The sequence below is a fragment of the Gopherus evgoodei genome, chromosome 13 (assembly GCF_007399415.2).
Source record: "Gopherus evgoodei ecotype Sinaloan lineage chromosome 13, rGopEvg1_v1.p, whole genome shotgun sequence".
Classification (NCBI taxonomy): Eukaryota; Metazoa; Chordata; order Testudines; family Testudinidae; genus Gopherus; species Gopherus evgoodei.
In genome coordinates, this window is record NC_044334.1 from 19,490,415 (window position 1) to 19,504,387 (window position 13,973).

General features: G+C 50.7%; 2 gene segments (V, D, J or C); both read right to left on the reverse strand.

The window, feature by feature from the left end:
- Positions 1–2,868: 2,868 nt before the first annotated feature.
- Positions 2,869–3,408, reverse strand: LOC115661070. The segment is given in 2 exon segments: positions 2,869–3,194; positions 3,326–3,408. Coding segments are annotated over 2 exon segments (372 nt in total).
- A 7,840-nt stretch (positions 3,409–11,248) lies between these two features.
- On the reverse strand, positions 11,249–11,772 carry LOC115661071. The segment is given in 2 exon segments: positions 11,249–11,598; positions 11,713–11,772. Coding segments are annotated over 2 exon segments (396 nt in total).
- Between the last annotated feature and the right edge of the window lie 2,201 nt (positions 11,773–13,973).

The following is a 13,973-nucleotide window of genomic DNA, read 5'->3' on the forward strand; positions in this document are numbered from 1 at the left end:
GTGCCAGGCGTGGCATGTACGGTGCATGAAAGGAGAACAGCACCTACTCCCATGGACATCTAATATAGTAAGGAAGTTACCACTGGGGATAATGGGCTCTGGTAGATTTGCCATTTTGAGTGGGGGTGGAGGGTGGTAGTATATTAGGTGACTGACCATTGAGGCCGTTCTGCTTCCCCTCTGCTCTGAGGCTATTGCAGCAAAGCTCCCTTCACTTAGCAGGTTGTTTTACCGTCTCTCTCCCCTCCATTCACCTCCAGGAGAAGAAAGTGTTGGGCTTGGACAGAGCTTTGTTTTTAATACACCCCCATGGAATGGATGGTTTGAACCTGTTTATCTCTGGATTTATAGTTTTTGGTCAAAATCCGGCCCAAGGGAGCTTCCCCCCTTCTGATAATTGCACACACAGGAATGCTGCTGTCTTGGAACAATAGAATAGATGTGGATTGTTTTTAAGCAAATGGGTAAAAAATTCAACACTGTCTGTGTGTGTGTGTGTGTATGTATAAAGGTGTAGCACGATCAATTGCTTTACACCGCACAGACTCACTCCCAGTAACCCACTAATCCAGGGGTAGGCAACCTATGACACGTGTGCCAAAGGCAGCACACGAGCTGATTTTCAGTGGCACTCACACTGCCTGGGCCCTGGCCACCGGTCCAGGGGGGGCTTTGCATTTTAATTTCATTTAAAATGAAGCTTCTTTTACATTTTAAAAACCTTATTTACTTTACATAGAACAATAGTTTAGTTCTCTATTATAGACTTATAGAAAGAGACCTTCTAAAAATGTTAAAATGTATTACTGGCACGGGAAACCTTAAATTAGAATGAATAAATAACGACTCAGCACACCACTTCTGAAAGGTTGCCGACCCCTGCACTAATCCCTCTATTGTTTTGCTGGCCATTTACCACTGATTCTGCTTTATACTTTTGCAAGCAATTTTTGTTATTGTTGTTGTTGCCCTGGTGCTGCAGCAAGCCAAGGAAGAGCAGAGAAGATGAAATGCCCTGTAATAGGGAGGACAGTCCTCCTGTGGGAAAGTTATTGGTGGAAAAGCAAAAATAGCAATTTACAAACAAAACACAGAGATGAAGAGCAACAGCCACTACACTGAGCTCAGCTACGACTAGATTAGAACTAGACCAATCTCAACATCTGGAAATATTTCACTCATGGTGGTGAGTGAATGTTCTTGTCTGTGAACTCGCAAACTTGCTCACTCAGTTACCTATTTGAGATTGCTCTGGTGGGGGTTTAGCCCCATAATGGTTTGTCTCTTACATACCTGACAGGCCAAGCTCTGGCACAGGGACAGCCTCACCTCTGAGACCAGAGATCTGGACCCACTAAACCAAGCCAGAAGGCTCTATCCTTTTCTAGCTCTCCCTCCTCCCAGAATGCACAGGGCCCCTCACTCAGCCTAACCCTCATAACAGACTGACCCACCCCTGTTCCCCCTTCTTACAGTGCCTGGTTTCCCCAGTAACGAGCAATTAGCTCCAGCTGAACCCAGCCCCTGACTGGGCTCCTTAGCAATCACTGCAGTGAAACCAGACACCTGCTGAAGATTCTCTGCTCAGGGAGAGGGTTTTAATCCTCTCCAGGTATGCTGGGGCGGCTCCAGGCACCAGCACGCCAACTGCGTGCCTGGGGCTGCAAGCCACGGGGGGCACTCTGCCAGTCACCGTGAGGGCGGCAGACAGGTTGCCTTCCGAGGCATGCCTGCGGAGGGTCCGCTGGTCCTGCAGCTTCGGCGGACCTCCCGCAGGCTGCCACCAAATCTGCAGGACCGGGGACCTCCCTCAGGCAAGCCACTGAAGGCAGCCTGTCTGCTGTGCTCAGGGTGGCAAAATACCTAGAGCCGCCCCTGCAGGTATGGCCAGTGCTTCTCCCCAACCCAGGCCTCTCCACTGCCCCTAAAAAGGCAGTTTGGATACAGGTCAATAGCTATCAAAACTACCAAAGCACAGATGGGGTGGTCCAAGTTCACGCTGTCCAAGAGCTCCCTTAGAAGTGACTGGTCCCCACTGCTCACAACAATGGACCCAGGGCTTTGTCGCTGGCTTTCCTCACTTAAGGACACCTCCAAACCTCACTGAGTATCATCGGCACACGGCCTGACAGGCTGTACTCGGTATTGGGGCACAACTGTGCAAAAAGCCCCACGAGCGCTGGGAAAGCCCCTGGGGGATGAGGAATTTCTCTGCACTCACGCGTGTCATGCACAGCTGCAGGGGAATGTGGGAGATTCTGCAGAGAGGAGCATTGTCCTGTCACACAAACCACTGCATGGGCCTGATCCTGTTTTCTAAATTGTAACTTGGCCAAATCAAAGCACTGAAAGCCACGTGTCTGACCAGGGGATCCTGCTCTTTGTGATGCACTTTACTTAATGGGATGGGAACAGATCCCTCTCCTAATCCCCCGCCATCCCACCCCTCTCTCCATGGGGCAGGCTGGCGGGAGGAGGTTGGCGAACCAGCTGATGGACTCTCACAGAGAGAAAAGGACGTCACTCCCCACACAATGGAGATGGGGGAATGGGTTCCCCAGACTGGTTTGACTGAAGGGGAAGCTGGTCAGTCCCAAACTAGGAGAGGAGGCCAAGTGCACAGCTCAACCTCTGCCCCTCCACCAGGTCAGAGTGACAGAGTGGGAGGGAAGGAGCTGCCTTTCCCACACACACACCTCACGCACCCCCTCACAGGGAGTGAAGGGCACAAACCCCACTGAGGATTAGTCAGGCTGCAGGGGGAAGTCTGAGGCCAAACTGCAGCCTGGGCAGGTCCCAGCAGGGCACAGGCTGCAGAGCAGAGCAGATGGGAGGCAGGTTTGGGTCTCAGTTCCCCATCTGAGTGTCTCACTGTGTAGCCTTAAAAGCCCCTCCTTGATAGTAGTGAGTGAGGCAGTAATAATCAGCGTCGTCCTCCGCCAGGGCCCCACTGATGGTTAAATAGGCCGTGTTACCAGAGCTGGACCCAGAGAACCGCTCGGGGGTCCCTGACACTTTCACGTTAGCGTCGTAGATGAGGAGGCGAGGCACCCCGCCCCCCCGCTGCTGGATCCAGTACGGGTAGATGCTGCTGATGTCAGATACGATGCTCACCCGACAGGAGAGTTTGACAGTCGCTCCAGGAGACACCAGCAAGGAGGGCTCCTGAGTCACCACGTACTGGGAGCGGGTACCTGGAAAGCACAGTACAAACAAAGCCATGAGACCCGCCCTGCGGCATGACATGTTTGTGTGAAATTCCTGATAGAGGGGGAAGGTGAAACCCAGTCAAGGGCTGCCCTAGCGCCATGGGCCCCTCTCTCACCTGAGCAGTAAGTGAGCAGCGTGAGGAGCAGAGGGGCCCAGGCCATGGTGGGAATCCAGACGAGCTTGGCTTCCTGAGGCAAATGGGTCTGTGACTGGGACCCTCCAATTCTCTCTTAAGCCCCCAGTGCTGGAGAACGGCCCCTTCATGCAAATTTGCCCCTTGCTCACTGGCTGCTGCTCTGGGCACCTGCATCACCCCAGGACAGGGCAGAGACATACAGAGGATCTTTCTTACATTTGCTCTGACTGTAAAGTACTGAGCTATACAGGATAAAATATCAATAAACTCCAGGAATCTGCTGGATTAGGAGGAGCCCTGCCTAGTTCCCTCTCCCCCCAGCTTCAGGGCTATTCCCAGTCCCATGTTGGTACCGCAGGTTTGCTGATGAGTTTGTTTGTGATGCAATACAGAAGGGATGATCCTCACACTGCCTTCCCCTGAGCAGTACCTCCCTGAGCCCAGTGCCAAGTTCAGCTCTGCTGAGGGAGGCCCGTGTCCAAGGATGGGAAGCAGAGCTGTAATGATCTGATTCCTCCATTCTCGGCTGCAGTCAGCCTGTCTCATTGGGATGATCCTGTTCTTTTCTCACCTGGGAGCCAGTTTGGATAATTCTGGGGCTCTCGCGCTGCCTGCTTTGACGTTTCCACACACACACAAAGCCAAACACGTATTTGGCCGTCTAGATGACTTATTTGAAGGAAAACAGCAAAGAAAGAACAAATGCCAAGTCTCCAGGAGAGAGCGCATGCACTCGAGAGCGAGTGAGCGTGCACAACGCTTCCCTCTACAACTGGAACACAAAAGGCTGCTGATGCACCGCTGCCATGGCAACAGCAGGGAGTCCATATTTAATGGTGCAAAGCCCAGAGAACAGACTGATGATGTCTGCGTTTAGTTACAAGGCCACATTGGTCGCATCTGTCTCCTGTGCCTTGCTCTGCTGTAGTTTGTGTCCTTCTGCCCCAGTATGGGCTGCGTCTCCCTCCCACCAGCCCTCGGCTCAGACCAGCAGGGCTTGTGGGCCTGATCCGGTGAGGTGTGGAACATCCCCAGTTCTCACTGGCTTCAGGTGGGAGACGAAGTGCTCGGCCCCTCCGGGAGGCCCTCAGAGTCACACAGGTTCAGGCCGTAGGTCGGTGGACAGGTTTCATTTACTGGAGTTCCTAAGAGCACTTGGACATTTATCAGCAGCCCAGTGGGCCAGAAGCTGAGTGTGGTGTGTGGCCCATCTGTGCACTATTAGAGCCCCTGTGTGAAGCCCTGGCACGTCTGGTTCTCTGCCATAGGGAGGCTGCATGTGCAGATGGGCCTGTGTCTGAACCAGAATATCGCAGCCAGGGCTTCATTTGTAATAAAAGACAAGCCAGTGTTCAAGCCTTTTTTTTTACTTTCATAACTGACGTGGCAAGCTCAGAGGTTCCGGGGCTACGAACTGCCAATCCCAGAGGGGCCGGGGCTAGGTACTGCTGAGCCCAGAGGTGCTGGAGCAATGAACTACCAGGCCCAGAGGTGCCGGGGCTATGAACTGCCAGGATCAGAGTTTCTGGGGCTATGAACTGCTGATCCCAGAGGTGCCAGGGCTCAGCCCTGGCAGGGCCTGGCACAAATTAAGCACTGATTAGATCCAAGGCACACTTCTTTCCACTGTTCTCCCAACACTCACCGAGCTCGCAACCCCTTTAGCAAGACACCCTTCCCCCCTGTGGATGTTCAGGGTAACAGGGGGTTGTGCCATATTACAACCCACATAAAGTTCCTTGTGGCCTGGCAGACAGCTTCTAATTATGGAGGCATTCCAGGCCATGAAACTTCCCTCCTGAGCAAAACAGAGTCTTATTCAGTATGTCCACACAGCATTTGGACAGACTCAGGTGAGTGGAACTCACGCTAATGCTTTAAAACCAGCTGTATACACAGCGCTTTGAAGTTGCAGCTTGGGCTAGGGCTCAAAAATAGTCTCCTCTTGAGCCTTTTCGCACCCTGCGCACGACATCCACTGAGCACTAAGGTATCCCAATAAACAGATAAAGCCCAGTTTGGCCCTGGCCCCTGCCTCCAGCTCCAGGGGAGAAGAAAGGTGGCTGCTGTTCTCTGTCAGCGTCAGGAGGATAAAACATACACGAGCCCCATCCAGTGGAATCAGACCGAAATCACCCCTCTTGCTCGCTGTGGTGTCCTGCTCTCTCAGTTTGCACAAGTCAATGTTCATTAGGTCACGCGGTCTCCCATGGGGGCAGCCCAGCTGCAGAGAAATAACTGACTTGGGTTTCCAGGTGCCCGAGCTAGAGTCACAGTCACACTCTGCTGGGTTTTGCGGCTTAGAGTGAATGGAGAGTTACCAGGGACAGGAACACTACTCTGTCCCCCTCTCCTGACTGCAGTGACCTCTCCCTGCATGGATTAGCTCTGAAGCAGAAGGGTTTGGTCTTTGCTGCATCTGCCAGGGGATTTCAGCTCCCAATTTGCCTTGGAAAGAGAGTTGTGCATTGCATCCCAGGGGAGCCCCTCCTCTGCAGCAACCCTGCAGAATGCAGCCAACATGCTAGTGTTGGCTGTCCCATGACCAGACACTCCTGCAGCACAATTAAAACAACAACATAAAAAAATAGGATTAGAAGGCAAATCAGGATTATAATCATGACATGCTCTGTACCACAGAACATCAGGAATGTGGGGAGAGCTCTACAGACAGGCACCAAGGCTCCGGAAGGCTCTGAGAAGAGAGCGCTGAGATGTGGGAAGTTCTTATTTAATTCTTTTTGGCCATTTGATATTGCTTTCTCCAGAGTCTGTGGCATCTGGTTCCTTGAAGCGTTTGCTATGATTTATGTATTACTGCATAGCACCAGCAGTGCACTAGACTGTAGCCACATCTCAGAGATTTTCCCCTCCCACATTCTCTGACTGCTCTTTCAGGCCTGGTCCACACTAAGCAGTTCAACTGATTTTAACAGCTTTAAATCGATTTAACGCTGTACCCATTGTGACAAAGTTTCTCCTCTACTTTAGTGGGTCCTGCGCTTATTGGCGGATTTGTTCACCATAGTGATCTTCCCCTCTTGTGGAACCCACAGTCTGGGTCAGCTCCTCCTGTATCTGATCAGGAGTTGGGAGGTTTGGGGAAAATCTGGGCCCGCCCTCTACTCCGGGTTCCAGCCCAGGGCCCTGTGGATTGCAGCTGTCTATAGTGCCTCCTGTACCAGCTGCATGACAGCTACAACTCCCTGGGCTACTTCCTCATGGCCTCCTCCAAACACCTTTTTTATCCTCCCCACAGGAACCTTCCTGCTGGTGTCTGATAACACTTGTCCTCCTCAATCCTCCAGCAGTACACTCTCTCACTCTCAGCTCCTTGTTCTCTTGCTCCCAGCTTCTCACACACGCTCCTTCTCCTCTGGCTCCTCCCTGCCTGACTGGAGTGAGCTCCTTTTTAAACCCAGGTGCCCTGATTAGCCTGCCTTGATTGGCTGCAGGTGTTCTAATTAAAGTAGCTATCTCTACTGCCTTCTAGAAAGATCTTAATTGGCCCCAGGTGCCTTGATTAACCTGGAGCAACTGCCATTTGGTTACCAGGGTACTAGGGATTTGTTTAGACTGGGGCTAACATACCTGTTTCTCAGTACTTTACTGTAGCCATCTGGCCTTGCCTCATCACACTGTCCACACTACAATGCACTTTATATCTATTTAAAGGGCTCTTTAAATCGATTTCTGTACTCCTCCCCAACGAGAGAAGTAACACTAACATTGATATTAACATATCAGTTTAGGGTTAGTGTGGCCGCAAATCGAAGTTATTGGCCTCCGGGCTGTATCCCACAGTGCACCTCTGACTGCTCTGGACAGGTATCTGAACTCGGATACACTGGCCAGGTATACAGGAAAAGCCCCGCGAACTTTTGAATTGCATTTCCTGTTTGGCCAGTGTGGGGCTCTCATCAGCACAGGTGACCATGCAGAGCTCATCAGCACAGGTAACAATGCAGTCTCTTGAGAACAGAAAAAGGGCACCAGCATGGACCGCACGAGAGGTACTGGATCTTATCGCTATATGGGGAGAGGATTCAGTGCTAACAGAACTCCGTTCCAAAAGACAAAATGAAAAAATATTTGAAAAAATTTCCAAGGCCATGATGGGAAAAGGCCACACCAGGGACTCAGTGCAATGCAGAGTGAAAGTGAAGGAGCTCAGACAAGCCTACCAGAAAACCAAAGCAGCAAACGGAAGATCTGGGTCAGGGCCGAAAACATGCCGCTTCTACGCTGAGCTGCATGCAACTTTAGGGGTCTGTGCCACCACTACCCCCCTTGTCCGTGGATTCTGAAGTGGCGGTTATAATCTCAACCATGGCTGAGGATTCAGCGGAGGGGGAAGATGAGGAGGAGGATGAGGAAGAAGAGGACGACCTTGCAGCGAGCACACAGCACTCCGTTAGCCCCAACAGTCAGGAGCTTTTTGTGACCCAGACAGAATTACCCTCCCAGCCCTCCCAAGCCACTAGCCCAGATAGTGAAGCCATGGAAGCGACCTCTGGTGAGTGCACCTTTGTAAATATAAAACACGGTTTAAAAGCAAGTGTTTTTTAATGATTGATTTGCCATGAGGGCTTGGGATGCATTCACAGCCAGTAAAATTACTGCAAAAATTTGTTAACATGTCTGGGGACGGAGCGGAAGGATAGCGCTGAGCTTTTTAGCGTTTGGCCAGCAGGAATCTTCCCAGCTACCAGCCACACGGTGGGAGGGGGGAAGGGGGCTGATTAGCAGTGATCTTCCATGATACCAGCCATGCGGTGGGGGGAGGGGTAAAGCAATCCTAGAGAATTGGATTGGGGAGGGGAGGGGTTGGCGTCTGCTGCTGCTTGTTAACAGGAAAGAAGCATCAGAGGGCACTGTGTATATGAAGGCTGGAGAAGCTATGGCTTACCATGACCGCATGCAAGCTGAATTGTGATGCCCAGATCAGAGAGTGTGAGATCTGTAACACCAGAGCCACAGGCACTCAATATTAAAAGTTTCCAAATGCGACCTTGTAGTGAAATCACATGTGCTATGTAAGGTGAATAGTATTGTTCACTGTGAAAGAGTATAACCATTATTCTGTAAAATGTATCTTTTTAAATACTTCTCTCCCTATTTTCCCTCCCTCATGCAGCTGCACATTTTTCAAGCCTCCCTCCTCCATCCCAAAGGCTAGCTCAGATAAGCGGAGGAAGAAGAGGACGCGAGATGAAATGTTCTCGGAAATCATGGAAGTAACCTGCAATGAAAGAGCTCATCTGAAGGAGTGGAAGGACTTGGTAGCAAAATACAGGAAAGATGCCAGTGAACATGAGGATAGGAGAGACGCTCGAGATGAGAGGTGTAGGCAGGAAAATCAGCAGTGGCGGGATGCAACGCTGGAGCTGCTGCATGATCAAACTGATATCCTCCAACGTCTGGTGGACCTTCAGGAAGAGCAGCGGGGTCACAGAGTGCCCCTGCAGCCCATGTTTAACCACCCTCAGTACTCACCATGTTCCATATCTTCCACACCCAGACGTGTAAGAACGCGTGGGGGAAGGCTTTGCGCACTCCCCCACTCCACCCCCGTGGACAGTCCAACCAAAAGGCTGTCATTACATTGAAATGTGCTTAATGGCCTTTTCCTTCCCTCCTATCCTCCTCCCAAACCACACCCGGGATACCTTGTTAATTCTCTTCCTCTTTTTATAATTACATGCTTTTTAAACAATAGTGACTTTATTTCCTTAAGCAAGCTGTAATCGAAGGGGGAGGGTGGGTTGCTTACAGGGAATGACTTTTAATAAAGAATACATGCTTTTTAAACGATAGTGACTTTATTTTCCTAAGCAAGCTGTAATCGAAGGGGGAGGATGGGTTGCTTACAGGGAAGGAGTCAATAAAGAGGGGGAGGTTCATGAAGTGGAAACAAACACAGAAGTCACACCATACCCTGGCCCGTGATGAAACTCATTTTCAAGGCTTCTCTGATGGGTACTGCTTCCTGGTGTGATCTTCTAATTGTCCTGGTGTCTGGCTGCGTGTAATCAGTGGCCAGGTGATTTGCCTCAGCCTCCCACTCCACCATAAAGGTCTCCCCCTTACTTTCACAGAGATTGTGGAGCACACAGCAAGCAGCAATAACAAAGGGGACATTGGTTTGGCTGAGGTCTGAGCGAGTGAGTAATGTGAGCCAGCGCGCCTTTAAACATCCAAATGCACATTCTACCACCATCCTGCACTTGCTCAGCCTGTAGTTGAACAGCTTCTGACCACTGTCCAGGCTGCCTGTGTATAGCTTCATGAGCCATGGCATCAAGGGGTAGGCTGGGTCACCCAGGATAACGACAGGCATTTCAACATCCCCAACTGTTATTTTCTGGTCCGGGAAGTAAGTCCCTTGCTGCAGCCGTTTAAACAGAGCAGTGCTTCTGAAGACGCGAGTGTCATGAACCCTTCCCGGCCATCCCACTTGGATGTTGGTGAAATGTCCTTTGTGATCCACCAGTGCTTGCAGCACCATTGAAAAGTACCCCTTGCGGTTTATGTACTGGGTGCCCTGGTGCTCCGGTGCCAAGATAGGGATATGGATTCCATCTATCTCCCCCCCACAGTTAGGGAATCCCATTGCAGCAAAGCCATCTACTATGACCTGCACGTTTCCCAGAGTCACAACCTTTCGTAGCAGCAGCTCAGTGATTGCTTTGGCTACTTGCAGCACAGCAGCCCCCACAGTAGATTTTCCCACTCCAAACTGATTCCCGACTGATCGGTAGCTGTCTGACGTTGCAAGCTTCCAGAGGGCTATTGCCACTTGCTTCTCCACTGTGAGGGCTGCTCTCATCTTGGTATTATGGCATTTCAGGGCAGGGGAAAGCAAGTCACAAAGTTCAAAGAAAGTGCTCTTACGCATGCGAATTGTCCCACACCTGCAAAACTATGCGGTCCCACCAGTCTGTGCTTGTTTCCCTGGCCCAAAATCGGCGTTCAATGGGTAGAACCTCCCCCACTACCAGAAAGAGCTCCAAAGCGCAGGGGCCCGCTGTTAGGGAGAATTCAGTGTCCATGTCCTCATCACTCTTGTTTCCGCGCTGCTGTAGCTGCCTCCTCCTGGCCTGCCTTTGCAGTTCATGGTTCACTATAGACAGCACGAGAATGCGCGAGGTGTTTACAAGGTCCATGATTGCTCTATTGATCTGAGCAGAGTCCATGCTTGCAGTGCTATGGCGTTTGCTCAGTTCGCCAAGGCAAAAGGTGCTAAATGGTTGTCTGCTGCTTTCAGGAAGGGAGGGGTGAGGCTGTACCCAGAACCACCCGCAACAATGATTTTTGCCCCATCAGGCACTGGGATCTCAACCCAGAATTCCAAGGGGCAGGAGAGACTGCGGGAACTATGGGATAGCTACGGAATAGCTACCCACAGTGCAATGCTCCGGAAATCGATGCTAGCCTCGGACCATGGATGCACACAACCGAATTAATGTGCCTAGTGTGGCCGCGTGCAATCGACTTTATAATATCTGTTTTATAAAACCAGTTTATGTTAAATCGAAATTATCCTATAGTGTAGACATAGCCTTAGATACTCTTCCTGTAAAGAGCTGATTACAACTGACATTGCCCCAGCACTTCAAACCAACCTGGGTCAACACTTACCAGCCCCTCATTCAACAGGGTTTGCAAGAGAAGAGGGCAATGTAGAGATCACCGTGAAGCAGGCCCCAGAGCAGGGCAGACAGACAGTGCCTGGGTTCAGGGGACAATGATTCCCCAAGGAATGATCAAAGGCATCTCTCTGGGTTTGTTGGCTTGTCTTTTTCTCTATTGTCTGTGTCGGTGTCTCTAGGAAGTTCATGGTCTGACCCTCACGTGGGAACAGGCAAACGGGCTGTGACAGAGAGTTTAGGTCTTGCTTCTCTATCTCACTGTATCACTGTGATGAGTCTTACTACGACCATCCCATGTGGCACAGTAATAATCAGCCTCATCCTCTGCTTGGACCCCAGAGATGACTAAATTCCAGAGGTTGTTGGAGGTTTCAGGGGAGACCGTGAATCGTGCTGGGATCCCTGTGCCCCTGCCCTGGCTATTGCTAGCTTGATAGAGGTACACGAACCATGGGGCTCTGCCTGACTTCTGCTGGAGCCGTTCCACCCTGTAGCTGGGACTGCTGTACCCTGAGGGCATGGTGCAGGCCAGTCTCACATTCTCTCCGGGGGACACGGATATCGAGGGCGGTTGAGTCAGCACAGGCTGCGAGCTGGAACCTGGAATGAGATAGGAAAGAACTGAAATGTGGCTCTGCCTGTGTGAAACCTGTGAGACTGAACCATCGTCAGCATCTCAGAGCAGAGAGAGTCAAGTGCATCTTTCTACCGTACCTGAGCAGTAAGTGAGCAGCGTGAGGAGCAGAGGGGCCCAGGCCATGGTGGGAATCCAGCTGAGCTCGGCTTCCTGAGGCAAACAGGTCTGTGGTTGGGACCCTCCAATTCCCTCTTAAACCCCCAGAGCTCAAAAACGGACCCTCCATGCAAATCAGCGCCCTGCTCATTGGCTGCTAAATGCACCACAGCACATGGGAGAAAGGCAGAGACACCATAAATTGGAAGAGTTCCCAAAGGGCTTATAAAAAATGCTAATTACCCCACTGAGATTGTCAGGGTCTCTGGGTAGGAGTCAGCCCCCAACTCTCCCTCATAGCCCCATCCAACCCTGTCATAAATAGATAGCTAAGGGTTAATGTCTCTTTCATCTATAAAGAGTTAACAAACGGTGACCTGCAAACACCTGACCAGAGGACCAATCAGGAGACAAGATACTTTCAAATCTCGTGGAGGGAAGCCTTTGTTTGTGGGTTTTGGGTTTGGCTTTGTTCTCTCTGGGTCCTGGATGGGGCTAGAGGTGCAACCAGGTTTCTGCCAATCTCCCTGCTACAGTCTCTTATCTATTCAGAATTGTAAGTAAGAAAAGGCGGTCAGAATCTTTTAATTTGTTTTTTTTTTCATTTGCATATGTGTACTTGCTGGAAGTAGCTTAAATTGTGTTTCTGCTGGAGAAAGTTTCTTTCTATTGATTATAAGTTGAAAGACTCTGTAACTGTTTACCATCTAAAGTGCAGAGATAAACCTTTTACTTTTTTCTTTCTTTTTTATTAAAAGTTTTGCTTGTAAGACCTGTTGATTTTTTTCTCCTAGTTAAGGTTCAAGGGAATTGGTGGGGAGAAGGGAAGGATAATTTTTTTCTTTGTGTTAGATTCACGCAGCTTGAATCTGTAGTGCCTCTGGGTGAGGGGGAAGGTAACACTACTTCTCCCAAGAAGTTGAATCAGGTAATTCAGGTGTTGAATCTCCTAGTATTCCCAGGGCAGGAAGGAGCTGGGAGGAAGAACGGAGGGGGAAGGGAATGGTTTATTCCCCTTTGTTGTGATACTCAGAGAATCTGGGTCTTGGGGTCCCCAGGGAAGGTAGTGGGGGAGACCAGAGTCTATCAGGCGCTCTACTCTAAGTCCTGATTGGTGGCAGCCTATCAGATCTAAGCTGGTAATTAAGCTTAGGGGAATTCATGCTAGTACCCATATTTTGGACGCTAAGGTACAGATTTGGGAATTATACTATGACAAACCCACACAAAATCCTGAAACTAAAGTTAATTCTCTGCCTCCCATCTTGACACCACCTTCGTCCTGGTATCCCTCTTCTCTGCCTCTTCAAGTGTAGTCTGCTTGTTCTTTCCCACAAAGCCCTACAGAACTTCTCTCAGCTTCAATATCTGTCATAGCCTCTTGTATCTCCCTCCCAGCAGTTCCACTCTGCCAGTAGTACCAGCCTCGGTGACCCCTCTCTGTCCACTCCTCCCACAACCGTCTCTGTGCTGTCTGCCAAGTTCCTCCCCCTATGCAGGGAATGCCCTGGCAATTCTGGGCTGCCAAGCCATCCCCTCACCTCACTCCAGCCCCTCCTGGAGACCCGTTTCTTCCACAGAATGACCCCCCGGCAGAGCCAACCCCCGTTGTCTATCCATTTACAAAACCTTTAAACCAGGACCTGCGCTGGCTGCCCATTGGCTCCTGAGCAGAGTCTAAGGTGAGATTTCCCTTGTCTGTGCTACTCAAGGGACCACTCGATAGTGTGTCCAGGTCTGGGGTATGCAATTGTAAAAGGCCGTTCACAAGTAACAAAGGGTTCAGAGAAGAGCTACTTGGATATTTCAGTGTCTGGCAAACACTAATCGTCGGCTGAGTTACTTTATCCCTCACTATTTAGCTTGTCAAAGAGAAGGTTAAGAGGTGACTTAGCTGCGTTCAGAGTCAACCGAAAGACACTGAACTCTGCGCTGGGCTGTGCACTGAAAGGCAGAGGTGCTGGAGCCAGGAGGGCTGGGGGGGGCTGTCACACCCCCTGACTTGAAGTGGTTCCATTCTATGCAGGGTTTATAGTTTGGTTCAGTGGCTCTCAGCGCCCCCCACTATAAGAATTGTTCCAGTGCCCCTGCTGAGAGGAAGCCGGGCCTGGCAAACTAGCCACCGGTACCACCAGACACCAGGGGATTTCTGCAGCTCTAGTAACCTCTTCTGGCCAACCAACAGATCTGTGAGCTGGGCAAAAGTTTCCTTTGCCTCAGGTTCCTCCTAGGGGAACGTTAG